We start from the raw sequence: 16776 nt of genomic DNA on the forward strand, positions 1-16776 counted from the left end.
CATTATCACCAGACTGAAGAGCTCCACATCCGCAACAAGCAAGGCCGCTGTTGCAGACGGTCAGTTGCTACGTCAACACGTTAACGCTGAAAAAATGGGTTTATTGACAATTCTTAAAAAAATGAAGCAAAAAGAGAAGGAAGTGAGACTTTTGATGTTGTATCCTTTCGGAAATCCTGTTTAATTAATTTGCTGATACTGAAAACGTAGTAAGTACTGAACGACCAGTTTCAAGATTACCTTGGGCCTGCTGTGACTCTGTATTTGTACACACAGGGAAAATCTACGGGTTTGTGTTTGCAGGAAATACAAATTTAAACTTTTTCAGTTATGCTGAAAGATTATGCAGAGCTACAGTCACAAAAAGAAGAAGATTTTTCAGCTTTCCCGTCGTCTTTTCTATTGTAACGGTTTCTTTAGTCATCACAACTATGGACCACTGATTGATCTCAGCTGCGTTCGCCATGGAAGAAATAACATCTTTAGACCTGTAGATTTTAACTGTACCAGATCAACAAAGTCCCATTAACTGCAATGAGAGAGATAGCCACAGAATTTATTATTATTATTAACATTATTATCTTTGGTTGAGGCTAAAGTTCATTCTTTTTAAGACTACTAATCCAAAAGTTTCCTTTTTTCCAGCTGCTAAAAAGGTTTAAAAATCTATAGAATGTGGAAACTATTGTAAAAGAATTGTCCCTTGTGATAATGGTGATAGTAGTGCAATTGTTAACACTTGAATTTTGTTGGGGTGTAATAAGGTGTCATTTATTAAAGTGTTATTTATTCTCTTTTCTTGTCCTTTGGTAACCCATGACTTAAGTACTTTTTCACATTGTCAAATTCCTCAACAAATGTGTTATTAACATTATAGGATGCTTAAATTTTCATTTTGGCCTAAGAGCTTCAGAAATATTGACTCCTTAACAGCAGAGCAGGGGTCTGGACAATGCTGGTAAGACAACAATACTGAAAAAGTTTAATGGCGAAGATATTGATACCATTTCACCAACTCTTGGTTTTAACATCAAGACACTTGAACACAGAGGGTAAGTTATACAGATTTAAGTGGCGAAACAGTGATTATCCCAAGCTGTAGCAGAAATGCTGTCAATTGCATCAAAGTCCATAAATCATTTTATAAGCCAAAATAAGTGTTAAGTTGATGTAAGGAATATTTGACAGCAATAGAAGTTAGAGCCCTACTTATAGAATCTTTCGACATTCCAGAAAAACAAAAGCCAGTAAACTGGTATTATCTACTGTTCTAGCAGTTTGTGAAAAGATTTTGTATATTGGCTTGCAACTTCGCAGGTTTAAACTGAACGTCTGGGATGTTGGTGGCCAGAAATCCCTCCGGTCCTACTGGCGTAACTACTTTGAAAGTACTGATGGTTTGGTTTGGGTAGTAGACAGCGCAGACCGCATGAGGCTGGCAGACTGTCGGCGTGAACTTAACAGTCTTTTACTTGAAGAGGTACAACAAAGATAGATTGAAAAAGTTGCATTCAGTACAACTTATGTCACCTTTAATGGTTCCTAATCATGCTAGAGAAAAGATCTGAACCCATGATCTGTATTGTTGTAGTAAGAGGCACTTAATTTTTCTTTAATTAAGAAATTGTACAATATCTTAATTAAACTAATAATAGTAATACTAAGTGTACGATTGGTGAGCATATGATGCAAAATTGAGAAAACAGTCTGCATTCAGGCTAATAGCTACTGATTTCGAAAACCAAAGAATAATTGAAATGTGACTGCATAGTTTTACAGTTTTGTTTTTTTATATAAATATGAAGATTACATGTTTTCACAGAGACTGGCTGGGGCAACTCTACTTGTGTTTGCCAACAAACAAGATTTACCTGGTGCTCTATCTTCAGAAGAAATCAGACAGGTATCACCTATACTTCAAAAAAAGAAACTTATCTGATGGAGCTTTCTCAGTGAAATCCATTCATTAAAAAAATATATTTCTCCATCTTTTTTTTTGCATAATTATTGAGTTACCAGCACATTTATGAGGGTTTTTTTTTTTCAAATCAAAATGAGAAAATTTAAGCTTTACATTTGAAGAAATGTACTACATGCCAGAATTCAATCTACACATTAACTTCTATTTAAACAGGCTTTGGATCTTGATAGCATCAAGACACATCATTGGCTGATTCAGGATTGCAGCGCTGTTACAGGGGCCAACCTTCTTAATGGTATCGACTGGCTTATTGATGACATTGCTTCACGCATTTTTACAATGGATTGAGTATGCTGCTCAGTTTTCCATTTTGAGCTGCAGGTCTTCTCCCTGAAAGTGGTTCTAAAGAATAAAATGCACCATCCATGATGAAAAATGCAACACTATTACTGCTGTGGGTGTGAAGTGGTGAAGTTTCAAGTAGAAGCAACTACATCTACTGCATGCCAAACTGTTATGTGTCAGACCTTTGAAGTAAAATATGGATCTCGTCCTCCCCACCAGATCAATACGAATTTTGAGGTCTAGCAACATTTGGGAAATAATTTTATGAACTTGTGCAACCCAAGTGAACACATTTAGCAAAATGCTTAATATTGACAAATAGGTTACCAGATAATCACCATGAAAAATTTTGAAATTTGTGGTACTTTTTGTGATTTCAGATCGAGGTATTAGACATTAGATTATTGTAAATGTCCATTGCATTTAATAGCTGAATACGTTAGTTACTGTGTGAAAGTGTAGCATTTACTTTTGTTAATATTTTATGGATGCAGGATTCGAAATAATTTTCCTCTATAGCAAGTAAATGCTCTGCTTTGCATATTTCCTCCTCCCTCTTGCCCACCATATCAGTTTAGATGCAACTAATGTAATAAAGCTGGGGGCACAGGTAATGTAAAAGGCCTTTTTTCCTGGGCACACTGCTAAAACATCAAACTTCAAAAGTTTCAGTCCCACATTTGTGCCAGCATCTGGTGGGCAGTGTCACACATTTGTAGAATGAAGCTGGCAGAAGTGTTTAAAAGTGTAGTTCCCATTGGTCTGTATCATATTCTTAATGATAATGACAATAACAATATTTACACTGCTGTAAATCCAGCAGATTTCCAGGTTTGGGCAATTAAGTCTGGACTTAGCTTGACCTGTTGAAATAATAACTCCTGCATGTTTGCCACCAATTCAGTTTTCTTGTGACCCTCACGCTCAACTTTGTTAAACATGTTTGACAATATTTACTTGGTTAAGAAGGGCCTTTAAACGATTTTTGTTATTCCATAGAGGCAATGAAATGAGTGGGATAGCATTCTAAATTGTTTAATGGTGTGATTGATATATAAAGAAAAAAGTCTTTTGTTTAAATTGTGGGTCCTATATCTAACAGCTGTTGGGACAGTGAATGGGAAGTGTTTGTTGTGCCACTGAATGTAAAAATAGGAGTCCATCAATTTTTTTTTCAGTAATCTTTTACATTCCCAGATGAAGTACCTATCTGTTGGATGGGCAGGCAAAGTCCAGTCATAGGCCTGCCTGCTTGCTCTGCTCTTAAGAGGAACACACTAACCACATGGCTTTAGCACCTCCCTCTTTCTGGTGTTTATAATTTGAACTTGTCTTTAAACAGAATATCATTCAGTTGGATATTGCAATGTATGCATACATGGACTCATGTACACACATACAATGCAGGCGTATACATATCCAGCCGTATTTTTCTTAAAGGATTAGACTGTCTGCAGTCTAGCATGGTTGTACCAGCTGGAAAGAGTACACTGTAAAAGGATTGTTCTGGGATATTTCTGCCAACATTGTTTTACTGTAAAACTGTGCCGTATGGTTATTAGTCACTTAATCCTACCCTGCCATTTGTGTTGTGAATAGACATTGACTATTTAGGTAAAGTCAACAATGTTTTGTCATCCTCAATGCAATCTCATCACAAATAATTTATTTATATGCATAATTCATATATTTTCATAGGCAGATGTCACATTTGAGTCATGCACCTTTGCTGTGTTAATGATGTTGCTATCCAGATAAACGTAAATAAAAATGTAAGAAATTTTGATGGAAAATAAATAGATAAAACCGATTTTAATCCTTTAGCATTCATTCTTGTATTCTAGGGCCATAAATTAAAAGATATTTAAAGGGGAAGAAGCCACAAACATATTGGATGAACATGGAAATGTAATGTTTAACCCTTGTAAATTTTTTATCAGCATTAGCTTGAGTACTTCAGATTGCTCAAAAAAAAACATTTATTGTGCATGCATGACTATGCATTTATTTTACTTTTGCTGCCCTACATTAAATGCCTAAAACAAAGCAGCATCATTATGGTCGACCTCATGTCCCTTGTATGCAATCACACACAAAACCACACATACCACAGAAAATTGCACAGATGTGCATGTGCTACCTCTCTTAATGCTCATACATTACTCAACTTGCACCATATAAACATCTAAAGATCAATTCTAAAACTGTAATCTTCTTTACAAGAACTTAAGTGCAGATATTGTGTTGTCTTGACATCCAATCACAACTTCATTTACTCCATCACTGTCCACATCTGCTGTGACAATAGAGTTCACCCAGTCATTTGTTTCATGTTTGTATGCCAGCTGTAAAATAGCCAAAGGTAAACACTTAACCTTAAAGTTCTATTTTTTCCAAGATTCTATACCATAATGTCATAAGTCACCAAACTGAACCATAATAAAGGCTACTGCACAAATGATAGGTACCTCCAGAAAAATATACATGATTCTTTATACAGTATGTTTATACTTCATATATAACATCAAAAGATCGAATTTCAAATTTTTTCTGATAGCATCTGATATATCTTGAACCAGAATTTCACATACAACAAGATCACAACTTTAACACCAATAAATCAACAATATTCAGAGAAGTCTCACGTTGCCTGTCTTCCCTCTGCTCTGTTCCATTCTTATACAAACTTTTTGTAAGGCCTGCTTACATTAGCATGAGCCTCATACAAACATGTTGTACATACTGCCTATATTTAGCATATCTAGGAAAGCCTTCAGAGAAATATCAGCCATACATGCATTTCCGGTGGGCAGAACTCTACCAGGCCTCACAATATCACCACTGGAAAAGTTTACACTCAGATTTCCCCACAAAGATAATGAGTATGACTTGGAAATGTTCTATGATCAGCTGGAAATGGCCATAAAGGCAGAACTGAGGAAGGACATTCTAATGATACTTAGTGACTGAAACACCAAAATCTGCCCAACAGAACATAGACATCAGATGCGGATTCTGCTTGCCAAAAGGAATGAAGAATCTAGGCATTCAAGAACATGTGCCTAAGTAAGGAAGCCATTGCAAATATTTCTTATGAAACACGAAATAAATGACTTCTTATGGAGAACAGCTGCCACACTCAAGAGACATCAAGAACACTATGTCACAACAGTCAACTGGTGCAAGCTGATCTGGTTTAGCCATGTCACAAGACTGATTTTTTAGGATACCTTGGAGGTGGCAGTCAACACAAGATTGTCAAAGAAAGAATTGTTTGCAAATGTGAAGAAGTGGATTAGTCTCATACAGGACCTGTTCACTGCTCAAGACAGGCCTAAGTGGAAGGCATCGTCAGCCACTGCATCTATCCAACCAGTCTTGGTGGATCACCATTACATTTTGTCAACTGGTAACAGCCAAGGGATGAATGAATGACAAACGACGTAATTGCTGAGACTATATAACTTTCTGAAATAAATTATCTAAAAATACTACTGGCTGCAGTTTATTTCTTAATAACCTCTCCATGACGGTAGACATTGAGAGCAGCAAAGTGACCACTACACAGCAAAAGGTCCAGTGGACTGTCAGGCAAGGTAAGCGCTGCCAACTGAGTGATAGGGCTTTCAGCACGAGCCACTTCTTCAGCAGTCACCTGTCGCAAAAATAGCTAATTAATTTTTGACAGGTATGAACCAGATGATTATCAGCACATGGAACAAAACAAATGTATGATGCAGTTTGAAGAACTAATCATTTCTTCATATTAATTAAAAGATTCATTAACTCTGAAATAAACCTACACACTTACTGACATATTGTAGAAGATGTAGATGGACCCTGAGGAACATCCTAATGCAACTTGCCTGGAATCAACTCCCCCACCAACGCCACCTCCTGCAGACCCTAACTGAGAGGAAGGGAAGAAATTCCCTTGCACCATCTGACATAAAATAAGAAAATAATATAAATTCACTTTTATTATTTGCATCCATCTATCATATATCCTCTCTAAAGCACAACACAAAGAACTGCATGACAAGGAAAAGATAAGCTCTGCTATATGCACACTAATTTATTATTACTGCACTCTGGTAAAAGCAACATTCTCAGATTTGAAAAGTGACTTATCTACTCAACGTGAGTAACTGACATAAAAATATAGTATTTCCTTTATAAAAATTCTAATGTGAGCTCTAACCAATGATCAAACTACTATGAAATAAATGGGCCATACATAATTATTTGCTTGTATGCTAGAAGTTTAAAGAATGTCCAGTCTATGGTGGTCAGACATTTGTTTGTGAAGGTTCAGTCTCTAAAAAATTTGTGTTTTATTTCTTGTTGTGAGCTCTCAACACTTTCATATAAATAAACTTGCATATTTACTAGGATAACAAGTACAGTTAATTCTCCTTCAAACTTTTTGAGAACTTCTGTCTAACCCTGATTTCTCTTCTGATCCTTTCCAACCACTCATAGAAATTTTTTTCAGATCCATAAAAATGTTTAATTCTCTTTTTTGTAATTGGCCATGATTTTAACAGAAATCACAACTTCCTACTAACTGCATTAACCACAGCAGGCAGTGGAAGAGAAGTAACAATGTGTCCATGAAGAATCAAGTGGAGACACTGAGTGTTGTCAGCTGCCAACAAGTAGTGTACACTGTGTCCTTGAGAATCTGGCAGCTCCACAGCCAGCAAGCATTTCACTGACACTGGGGAGGATGGTGCCTTAAACAAATCAACAAATTAACAATTTAATAATTTTTAAGCCTATCATTCCACATGTGCCCTGTGCACAAACACGAATGCACACACACACATACATAGATGCATGCACAAACAAAAATGCAGTGTCAATGCTTCTGGGAAAAAATGTCATTCCTGATCATTTCAACACTTTCTATTTATGTAAATGCCAAATGTACATCTTTCACTTCACCAACAAATTTTTCGACACCCCAATCTGAGTGCGGGGACATTTGTTTAACAGCTATGGTGTATTGCAGTGGTTCTCAAAGTGTGGTCCGCGGACCACTAGTGGTCCGCGAGCATAAGTCAGGTGGTCCGCGGCTGACTGTCGTCATATGTCAGCAAAGTGATGTTTAAAGTGATGCATTCCTCGCATTAACATTTTAATTACAAAGAACGAGGTATAAGTAGTTTTATGTCAACTTATTACTATACTACTATTACAAAAGGACATTTAGTTTTGAATTAAAATGAAACAAATGCGGCAATTTCCATCTGAAATTCATAATACAGACTGATTTTTAGGCCTTGGTGGTCCGCCATACTTTTTACTTAGGCCTTGGTGGTCCGCCATAGCTTTTACTTAAGTAAAGTGGTCCGCGGTTCGAAAAACTTTGAGAACCACTGGTATATTGCATCAACCACTGACAATGGCTAGTTAAAGTTAACAATGATATAAGGAATGAAGGACATGCAACATTCAGAAAAATCATTTTGTAAATTTTTTAAACCATAATTCATTTTGCCTGTGTTTCCTCAGAACATATTAGAAAACTGTATAGCTAAATGGCTCTATACTATTGCAGATGCCATGCTGGGGACACCGGATGTCTTAATTTAAGACCGTATATCTCAGACAATAGTTCTGTCATTGCCTGCCCACCAAACCATTTCAGACTTTAATATTCTCAGCACATCATGCTAAATGTAAAATATCAAGCTCTCACTTTAATAATGTCATTCAAATTGAAACTCCACAACTGTGATGATGCTTGGCAAGCTGTGATAAGGCCTCCTTCTGTGCTTGTCACAATTTCAATGTAACCTCCTGAAACAAAAGTAAAATAAAATATCTGGAAAAATTCTATCAGTGATCCACTCAATCCATTCCAAATGTGAGAAAATGAATTGAAAGCTGCTCATAAGTTTTAAAGGTCATGGACTGCTCAGTAACGAACATTTATCTTTCAGAACTAGTGTTTTAATGAAAAAAGTGCACCTGCCTAAGTACATATCATTTTATCAACTATCTAAAATACTTTACTGTATAAAGTTCTATCATTGATCAAAAATTTGATTCAAACTAGTTTGGAAATGCTTAGCACCAAAATAGGTGTTGGAAAAAAATTTCTTTTAATGCTTCTTCCCTCAATTGTTGCTATTAGACTGCCACAGTTCTTACCCTGGCTAATGTCGAGAAATAAGAAAGTGTAACATATGCTTAAAGTGTAAATAGATAATATAAATTATTCAAAGAAACCATATCTTAGACATTGGAAGATGAATAAAATGGTCCAAGTACATACGCCCATCTTCTTGCACTTGGAGACAAGTCAAAGCATGTGCTGCCAGACTTTGGCGAGACAAGATCTGCTGACCACACAAGACAGTGAGAGTCCCCTGGCTGTCGACAGCTGTAACATCTTTCTGTCCGAACCTTGTCACATTATGTACAGCAAGGCACTGGATAGGTCCACCTTTTGTTTCTATAAGCACCTGTGATTACATTTAAAAGACAACGGTCAAATGATCAATTCTTAGATATTTTAAGGAAATATGAAAATGCCATTTTACTTCTTTAATTTTATGTATATTTTATTTCAAATCATACCTATAAAATGAAAGAAGTTATTCTGGTAAAGAAAAATGGAAGCATTCAATATATTATACCAAGACAAACCTGCGGCTCTGAAGACGGTGAGCACCCATCAATCTCATAAATTCGCACATTTCCATCTTCTCCACCAGTCACTATGTTTAATCCTTTTTGTCTGTTCATCATTCAAAATTAATAACTGTTAAATTTAAACCTTAAACTTCTAATAGCATCCACATGCTACGTATATATGTTCAATCCTTATCTCCTCACAATTGTTTTGCATGAAGCATTAAATTAAAGGGCTTTTTTTTAAATAACTGTTGATCCTATCATGAAGAAAAATTTTGTAATAATCCAACACAAATTGTAAAACACGCACTCTTGTCCTAAAATACCATATTATTATTATCTAAAGATTCATTGTTTGTTGATACACAGACTTGACAGTAAAGGTACTTCGTAAATTGAGTAGTTGGTACGGTCTGATTGAGGTCAGAAATGGATGGAAAAGACTGCAAAATCTAACCTAAAGACTCTGTCAACACACAAGGCATTGAAACTACTTGACGCTCTGAAATGCCACAATACTTTGCATCGCATTCGATCAGAAGGACTATCTGATGCTTTTCTAAGCTTCATGATTACGACAAATTTGCCGCCATCTTGAGAACGATATCGATTGTCTCCCTTTCTCACCACAATGTCTGCGGTCAGTGTGTCGGAAAGAACACGAAACTAAAAAGAGGGTATTTTTTGTATTTTGATAACAAATGACTTATCCTATCGTCCGAAATGGAATTAAATGTAAAATATTCAAGGAACACTTAACAAACTTCATTTCCCTCTAGAGCTTGGGCCTGTGGCGCAATGGATAACGCGTCTGACTACGGATCAGAAGATTCCAGGTTCGAATCCTGGTAGGCTCGCACTTATTTTTTTAGAACTGTGCACTATAAATACAGACTTCACTTAAACATTAAATATAGTGTAGTATTTCATACCTGAAGTAATTTCATTATATATATTTGATGCAACAGTAGGCTTGTTGTTGTGTTGTTGTTGTTGTTGTTGTTGTTGTTGTTGTTGTTGCCTGCATGTTTCTGTTTTATCAATTTTTCCCTTACATTAGTCAATATTGAAACGCCTCGATCGATTTTTCAGTTTCATTTATGACAAGTGACACACGTCACATTCGTCAAAGCATTTTCGTTTGTTCTTATGTTTGAGAAAAAAATTACTAAATAATCTCGAGAAACAAAGTTAGCATTTAATTGCCTCTTAACCGACTGATCACATTTAGCAATTAAAGCTTGTATATGAAAACCTTGAAAGACGATCAAGATTTCGTCTATATTCGCCCGGTTTTAATATTAATTCATTAAAAGCACCGAAAAAGTTTAGACACTGCCCACACTGCAATCAGCCGACACCGAAGCCGGAAAAGAATAGTGAAAACGGTTAAACCAACAGACAGCATAAAAATAACATTTTCCTTTAAAAAGGCAGATATACTGCATCGATACAATAAGGAGTATCAACGAAAAGCAAACTTGAGCGGTTGACCTTACAATAATTGTAAAAGAAATAGCAACACCAGCAGAATGCATTATATTTTTTTACTAACAAAACTAGAACGAGCCTGCCAGGATTCGAACCTGGAATCTTCTGATCCGTAGTCAGACGCGTTATCCATTGCGCCACAGGCCCTTCATACACCGAAGCAAGTAAATAGCACTGAGAACAACTATAAGTAGTCTTCCAAAATGTTGAAGGATACTTCTCAGGGGAACAAGTCACCAAGTTGTTTATTCTTACTTATAAATACAATCCAAACATTTTGATGGTTTATTACTACGTTTAAATGTACAACTTCTGCCATATACAACATTATTCACTTACTTAAGATTTCATGCAATGGCAAGGATACAGACCGCAGATGTACTGATGGCGTTGTTTAACATGATTGGACACGCCATAATTTTTTGTAGATCAACGTTCATTATTATTGTCTGTGTTATTATTATTTTTTAACACTTTTAGCCTGCCTTTGATGATGTAAATGCTTATATTGATTATTATATTATTGATGATGATATTATTATTATATTATAGAAGATTAGTTTTCCTGATGGTGCCTTAATTCTTACTTGCCGAGAGATTTTATAGATATTACTCGCTAACAAACAAAATGTTCCAGGAATATAACACATACCGCTTGAAGAAGCTGCTCCAAAGTTAATTCTTACCTAACACCATAACATGCACAGCAGGGGCGGCTCTAGGTTCTTGGCGGGTCTAGACAGAGAAAGAATCGGTGGCCCTCAAGGCCCGCCAATTTTAATTAAACCGTGTGGCGGCGGCTCATGATATTCTTATTATGGCAGAATTTTATAATACTACATATAGCTTACTGCTCCGACTCTAGCAACATTAGTAAATACAGCGGACTAACTAACAAGAAACACAATGTTTTTCGGCCACATTAATTGCCGTCAGCTGGGTCGTTTTGTTTGTTTTTTTTTTTCTCTCTCTGTTTTATATTCGATTGGCGCGACGGTCCCTGAGATTTGGCGGCCCTGTGCAGATGCAGTTTCCACGTGCCTAATGCCAGCCCTGTATAGATCACTTCCCTGGTGGGACCCCAGGAATCCAGTGTGGGATAAAACTTCGCAAGCTTGCCTGGTTTAGCTAGGTCCATTAACAAACTACACATAGTTCAATGTCATTTATATCTTGAAAAGTAAAAAAAAAAAAAAATCTGTTAAGAGCATTATAATATGCAAGGGAAGACAATGGAAATATAAATCAAAAGTTAAGCACGAAATAAGACTATAGAGAGAAAATAAAAATTGTACATTTACACTGAAAACTTGTGAGCGAGAAAGAACTCTTTGTGTGACAGTCAAGTGTCGTGTGTGCGTGCCTGCGTGAGGATGATAACCAGTATCTACTGTATAACTAGTTTGGAAGGCAAGCTCAGTTCGCCCCACAGCGGCTGAGCGGACAAACCGCTGGCCTTGTGGACACCTGCGGAAATTCCTCTCGCCCCGAGAAACCTATCAGGTACGAAACTTATCAGCGTAAATCTCTCATCCCGGCCGGGGTCGTTCCTCCATCATCCACCTCCCACCGCGGGCCGGCTCTGCCCACTCCCCCACTCGCACTACCTTCCCCTCCTTAAAGTCAGTTCCACTTGACCGATCTGACGACGTCCTCCTCGGTCCAACGAGTCGCATGGAGTTGTCTTACCCTTCGCCAGGCGTCGCTGACCGCCAGCTTGGATCTGGCTGCCTATTAATTTCGCTGCCGCCTGACGCCCACCGCCGCTGGACAACGCTCGTAAATCCATCGACAGCTGGACAACGACCGCTGCGGGACTGCGCAGTAAAACACAGTCTTGTCGACCAGAAACGTTACAGGACTAAAGGAGTGATAGTGATAGGAACGATATCAGATAGGGGAGAAGAGTAATGTTACGTCTTCTTGTATCCACCCGGTTTGACGGGGTGCGAGGGCGGGGGTTGTCTGGCGGTTTGTCGGAGGCTGCAGTCACAGTCGGTGGTCCGAAGGGTCACCAAGTGCTCTTCCAAAAAAGTTGTTCAAGTAAACAATTTTCTTCAGATGTAGTGTCCTTCGGCATCTAACACCTAGGCCAAAGTTTCCTACCACTGGCATTACTTTATTCGCAAAGAGATCCATGCGTGACTGTAGTCCATCAAAATGTTGTGCATACTACAGTCAGTGGTGTTCTAAAACGAGAGACTGGAGTAAAGAAGACAAGGCGGAGGCGGACACCATAGGTAATGCAGTATGTTTCCATGGTGTGGAGGCAGGCGCTGTTACCATTCAGCTCGCACCTAACAGTACATGTACGCATGCGCAGCCTTGCTTGAAGCTCACTCTTCCGGCCCCTGGCTTGCCGGAAGCTCGATAGAGTACTTTAGCACAGTTGGTCAGTAGCTGCTTCGTTGTGATCAGCATCAAACCCCAACTCTAAGTCAAGATGTATACATTTTATGCGATAATGAGCTAATTACAGAAATGACATTTATCCAGAACAAAAGAAAAAAAATATTATTCAGACATGCATTTTTTTTAAGTGAAACCTCTTACACCACAGACGGCGTGCTGGACATTACCACAACTTCGACAAGACACCTGCCTACATATAAGCAATTAGTCGCCAAACTACAGAACGAATAAAGTCTGTCGTTCTAGCTATTGCGTGTTACATTATTTATATGCATCATAAATAAAAGTATATACTGTAAATACAGCGTAGCATCACACATTTCAAATGAACTTGTGTTTTACTCGTCAGAAGAAATAAAGAACAAATAGAACCAAATCAAAATGAAACAACCTATAGTCAACATCAGACAAAAACAAAAGTTAAGCAATAAGAACAAGTAATAAAAATATAAATAGATATAATAATTAGAAAGCACGAGTCACGAGTGCGAGATGTAGATCTCTTCTGTAAGTTTTCCAAGTCGAGAGTACACGTGCGCTCGTTCATTTAGTAGCTGAACAATCATTGGTGTCTTTGAATCTTTGGTTTTCTTATATTTATGCCAATTCTGCGCACATATAGCCTGACGAGTATGCATCCATGCATGCTTGCGTTCGCGCGTGCTTGCTTTCTTGCTGAACACAAAATACCTAGTTTTGTTGGGGGAAGTGGGAGAAGGGAGTAGTATCAAATTTGAATTTGACCCTGTCCTGTTAGGACCGGCGTGTATTCAAGGTAAACGGCTTCAGGATGAGCGACTTGGCGTCAAGATAACTAGGACCAACAAATCACCACTCGTACCCGCCCCTTGCCATTTTAAATGCCCCCCACCCTAACTTCCACGCACGCACACACACACACACATTCTTTGCCTGACTTGTCCGGCGGGCTCAGCCTTGACACCCAAGTCCCAACCTGGCCCTCCTCCGAAAGGTGAGTTATCGGGGACGGTCATCATAAAAATGCCCAGCAACCCCCAGCAAGCGGAAATGAATACAGGTGACCGCGAGAGGTAGGAGCACAACCCCCAGAGGTATGGGACGAACGCGAGAGGGACGGCGGATACATTAAACACCATCGGCGACAGGTAACGAACCTCCTTCCCTCCTGCATCCCACCAGAGACACTAAAGAACTTCTCTGATCCCACCCGTCTTTCTGCTGCAGATCGTCAAACGGCAAGACCACTGACACAGTTACGTGTTTGCTTGTTTGTTTGTTTGTTTGTTTTCTCCGTCTCAACACAGAGTTGTTTTTTTTTCATCGTCGCCTGTTAAAAAAAAGTAAAGTCTTCGGTCAAATCACCATTGAACTGATGACAGAAGCAGACCGAGTAATATAAGATATGGGGAAAAACATTCGCTATGTACATTCGAACAGTTTTGTCACAATCTGAACGGCATACAGCACCAATCGCATCCACATAACAGCAACAATAATAACAGAATTTGTAGATCACTTTGCCCCCTGTAGAGACAAAGTCGGTGCGTTGTACAGTGAAGACTAGAAACTAAGCAACAACTTACAAACACAAGTAACAGCAGACGAATGACACGTGACAAACATGAACGAAGTGTATGGACAAAGATGAGTAACTGCGGAGTGAGCTCAAGTGTGGGTGGGTTAGGAAAGGTAATTCCAGACATTCTGGTAATTTTCCTTGATCCTCTTTCTACATTTCTCCACGAGTGTACGAGGCGAAAATCTGTAGCGTTGTTTACCAAAACAAAACACGCACACAATCTCAAACAGGGATATCCTCATATCCCTCCACTATTATTTGTTACAAGAACACAGAATGTCGTGCTTAAAGGGGTTCAGTACTGTAGAACCCGCCCGCTACTGGCCGTGATCTTCCGAATGCCCCACACCTTTGACCTGCAGGTCAGTGAATGACCTCTCCAAATCTTCATTGAGTGGAGTCGACGGCCACAGGTTTGTGCGACGTAAGCTCTTCATCCCTTAACGAGTCTCGGTGGATTATCGTCTTGTTCGTCCCCCACCGCGCTACCAACGCAGGACACGCCGCGACTGATACGACATCGTCACTGGAAAAACTTGGGAGACCGCCGACTGACAGCACTCGTGACAACAGCCCTGCGGCCATGCAAGGTTGCCCTCCTGGCAGCTGGACCGACGTACACCTGTAGCGGAGCAGGTGTGCATGCACATTGACGTAACTGATGGTCACGCAGTATGTCCAACCGAACACTTGCTACCTGACTTTTCGTCTGGAGACGCAGGGGCCTGGGAGACCGTGAAATCTGCTGTAGCGTTGACAGGAGGGTGAACTGCCATATTTGTTTTCAAGATATGATTATCTACCAGTCTACGCGATAAGGGGCAGAGGGCGCTTGTTGATGTGCCGTCTGAACTTTCTCCCACTATCATCGTTCAAGCAGACTGCGAAGTCAGTTGTAGCGTCAAATCAAAGGACATGTCGGTGGACTTCAAGAGGCGGCCGAGAGCTGGCCTTGCTGGAGATCACAGAAACCTCTTAATTTCTTGTCGAATAAATATGCTCATGACAATGAAATGTCATACAATTGCAGACTCGATGAAAGTATTTCTGCTGTGGCAATATTATTCACTCCAGTGTGATGAGGGGAATAATCCTCGACATGTTCCTTGTTCTTTTCATTTGCTATAGGCTGATGTCAAGCCATGGGGTCTCATCCAGGAAATAATCTACCTCCTCTTTGGCACGTCCTTTCATTCCCTCCTTTTTCTTCCATACCCATCATAGGCGGGCTATGTGTATGTGGGTAGACTGTATTGTCAAGGTGTGCCAGAGGACAAAGCTCACGTGTTTCTTCTAATTTTTTATTTGACAACGACGAAGATAGTAAGCAGATTTAATGGATTTTTGTCAAGATAAAATCATAATCTGATAATCAAAAAGTGACGCGGAAGAACATAAGCATTTTTCAGATGTAAGTGTAAGAAGAATCTCCAATGTTCTCGCAGTCAACAGACTGGGTTACACTAAGAAGTCACAAGACAGCAGCTGAGGTTTCTAAAGATAAAGGTCTTTGCTCCTAGCACGCAGCAGTGGCGCTACTGCAAAACTTTGGACCATTTGTTTTTAGAGAAAGAAACTTAATAGTACTAGGGTTGAAAAATTCTCGTCCTTCCATGACACCACATGATGGACGCGACCATGTGTTTGCAGGAGAGCAGCAGTACAGCAAGGAAGTGAGTGATGGCAGCAGTGGGGTGAGAGGTCACGCTCAGACTCGCAGGTGGCTGTTGCAGGTGGAAACGACAGGACAGGGGACGGATGAGACATAATTCTTCTTTTGCTGCTCCTTCTCGGATGTTCTGAGTGTTGTACGAGAGAGGAGACTATTCATTTCCCAACGTCTGCCACGACAGAGGGCACGCGTCAACGTCACCGCCACTAGTGTGAGCCTCGCTCTCGTAGCCAAGGAGTGGGTGGTGGGTGGTAGATGGAGTGGGGTGGGGTGTAGGACAAAGCTTGATCAGCTGATCAGCAGAACCCGAACCTATCGCCAACCGAAGACAGCGCCTGACTGGAGGCTATATGCGTGTATCGGCGATGGGATAATCGACAGACACGTTACACCGCCGCTAGGTGGCGTGGGATGCTGGAGGCTGTGTGGCCCGACGTGACTTCAGAGTTTCAGACTTCCGTGATATTACCTTCGGAATAAGGGCGCTAAAGCGCTTGTCCTACCTAATAACATGGGGAAGTGGGAGGATGGCTTTGATAGGACAGGTTGTTCTGGCTTGCGGAGATTTGGCACCTTCGGAAAATGTGGCAAGGTACGGATGGGTAGGCTGCACTCTGCTTTTTCCAGCTGCTAAATCCATTCATAAATATTTATAAATTAAAAAAACAAATCTTGAGGCTTTTGTGAGAGGAAGTTAACAAGTGCGCGTGCATGCATGAGCGCGAGAAA

At 39.5% G+C, this 16776-nt stretch overlaps 2 protein-coding genes and 2 non-coding genes across 4 annotated transcripts; 2 read left to right on the forward strand and 2 right to left on the reverse strand.

Annotated features, from left to right (window-relative positions):
- Position 1: 1 nt before the first annotated feature.
- LOC112570264 (ADP-ribosylation factor-like protein 2) lies at positions 2–4242 on the forward strand. Its single transcript, XM_025248645.1, has 5 exons — positions 2–159; positions 942–1052; positions 1318–1480; positions 1823–1903; positions 2135–4242. Exons 1-5 carry the CDS (start codon positions 95–97, stop codon positions 2267–2269), a joined length of 555 nt encoding a protein of 184 aa, XP_025104430.1. The 5' UTR covers positions 2–94; the 3' UTR covers positions 2270–4242.
- Positions 3918–9532, reverse strand: LOC112570263. Its single transcript, XM_025248644.1, has 8 exons — positions 9369–9532; positions 8924–9014; positions 8550–8739; positions 7971–8071; positions 6835–7002; positions 6078–6209; positions 5787–5921; positions 3918–4611 (listed from the first exon to the last, which is right to left on the reverse strand). The coding sequence occupies exons 1-8, from the start codon at positions 9479–9481 to the stop codon at positions 4483–4485; spliced, it is 1059 nt and encodes a 352-aa protein (XP_025104429.1). The 5' UTR covers positions 9482–9532; the 3' UTR covers positions 3918–4482.
- Positions 9533–9695: 163 nt separating this feature from the next.
- Positions 9696–9768, forward strand: Trnar-acg. The gene has a single exon. It is a non-coding gene; the product is annotated as a tRNA-Arg (tRNA).
- Positions 9769–10476: 708 nt separating this feature from the next.
- On the reverse strand, positions 10477–10549 carry Trnar-acg. Its single transcript has one exon. It is a non-coding gene; the product is annotated as a tRNA-Arg (tRNA).
- Between the last annotated feature and the right edge of the window lie 6227 nt (positions 10550–16776).

The sequence above is a fragment of the Pomacea canaliculata genome, linkage group LG8 (assembly GCF_003073045.1).
Source record: "Pomacea canaliculata isolate SZHN2017 linkage group LG8, ASM307304v1, whole genome shotgun sequence".
Taxonomy (NCBI): Eukaryota; Metazoa; Mollusca; class Gastropoda; order Architaenioglossa; family Ampullariidae; genus Pomacea; species Pomacea canaliculata.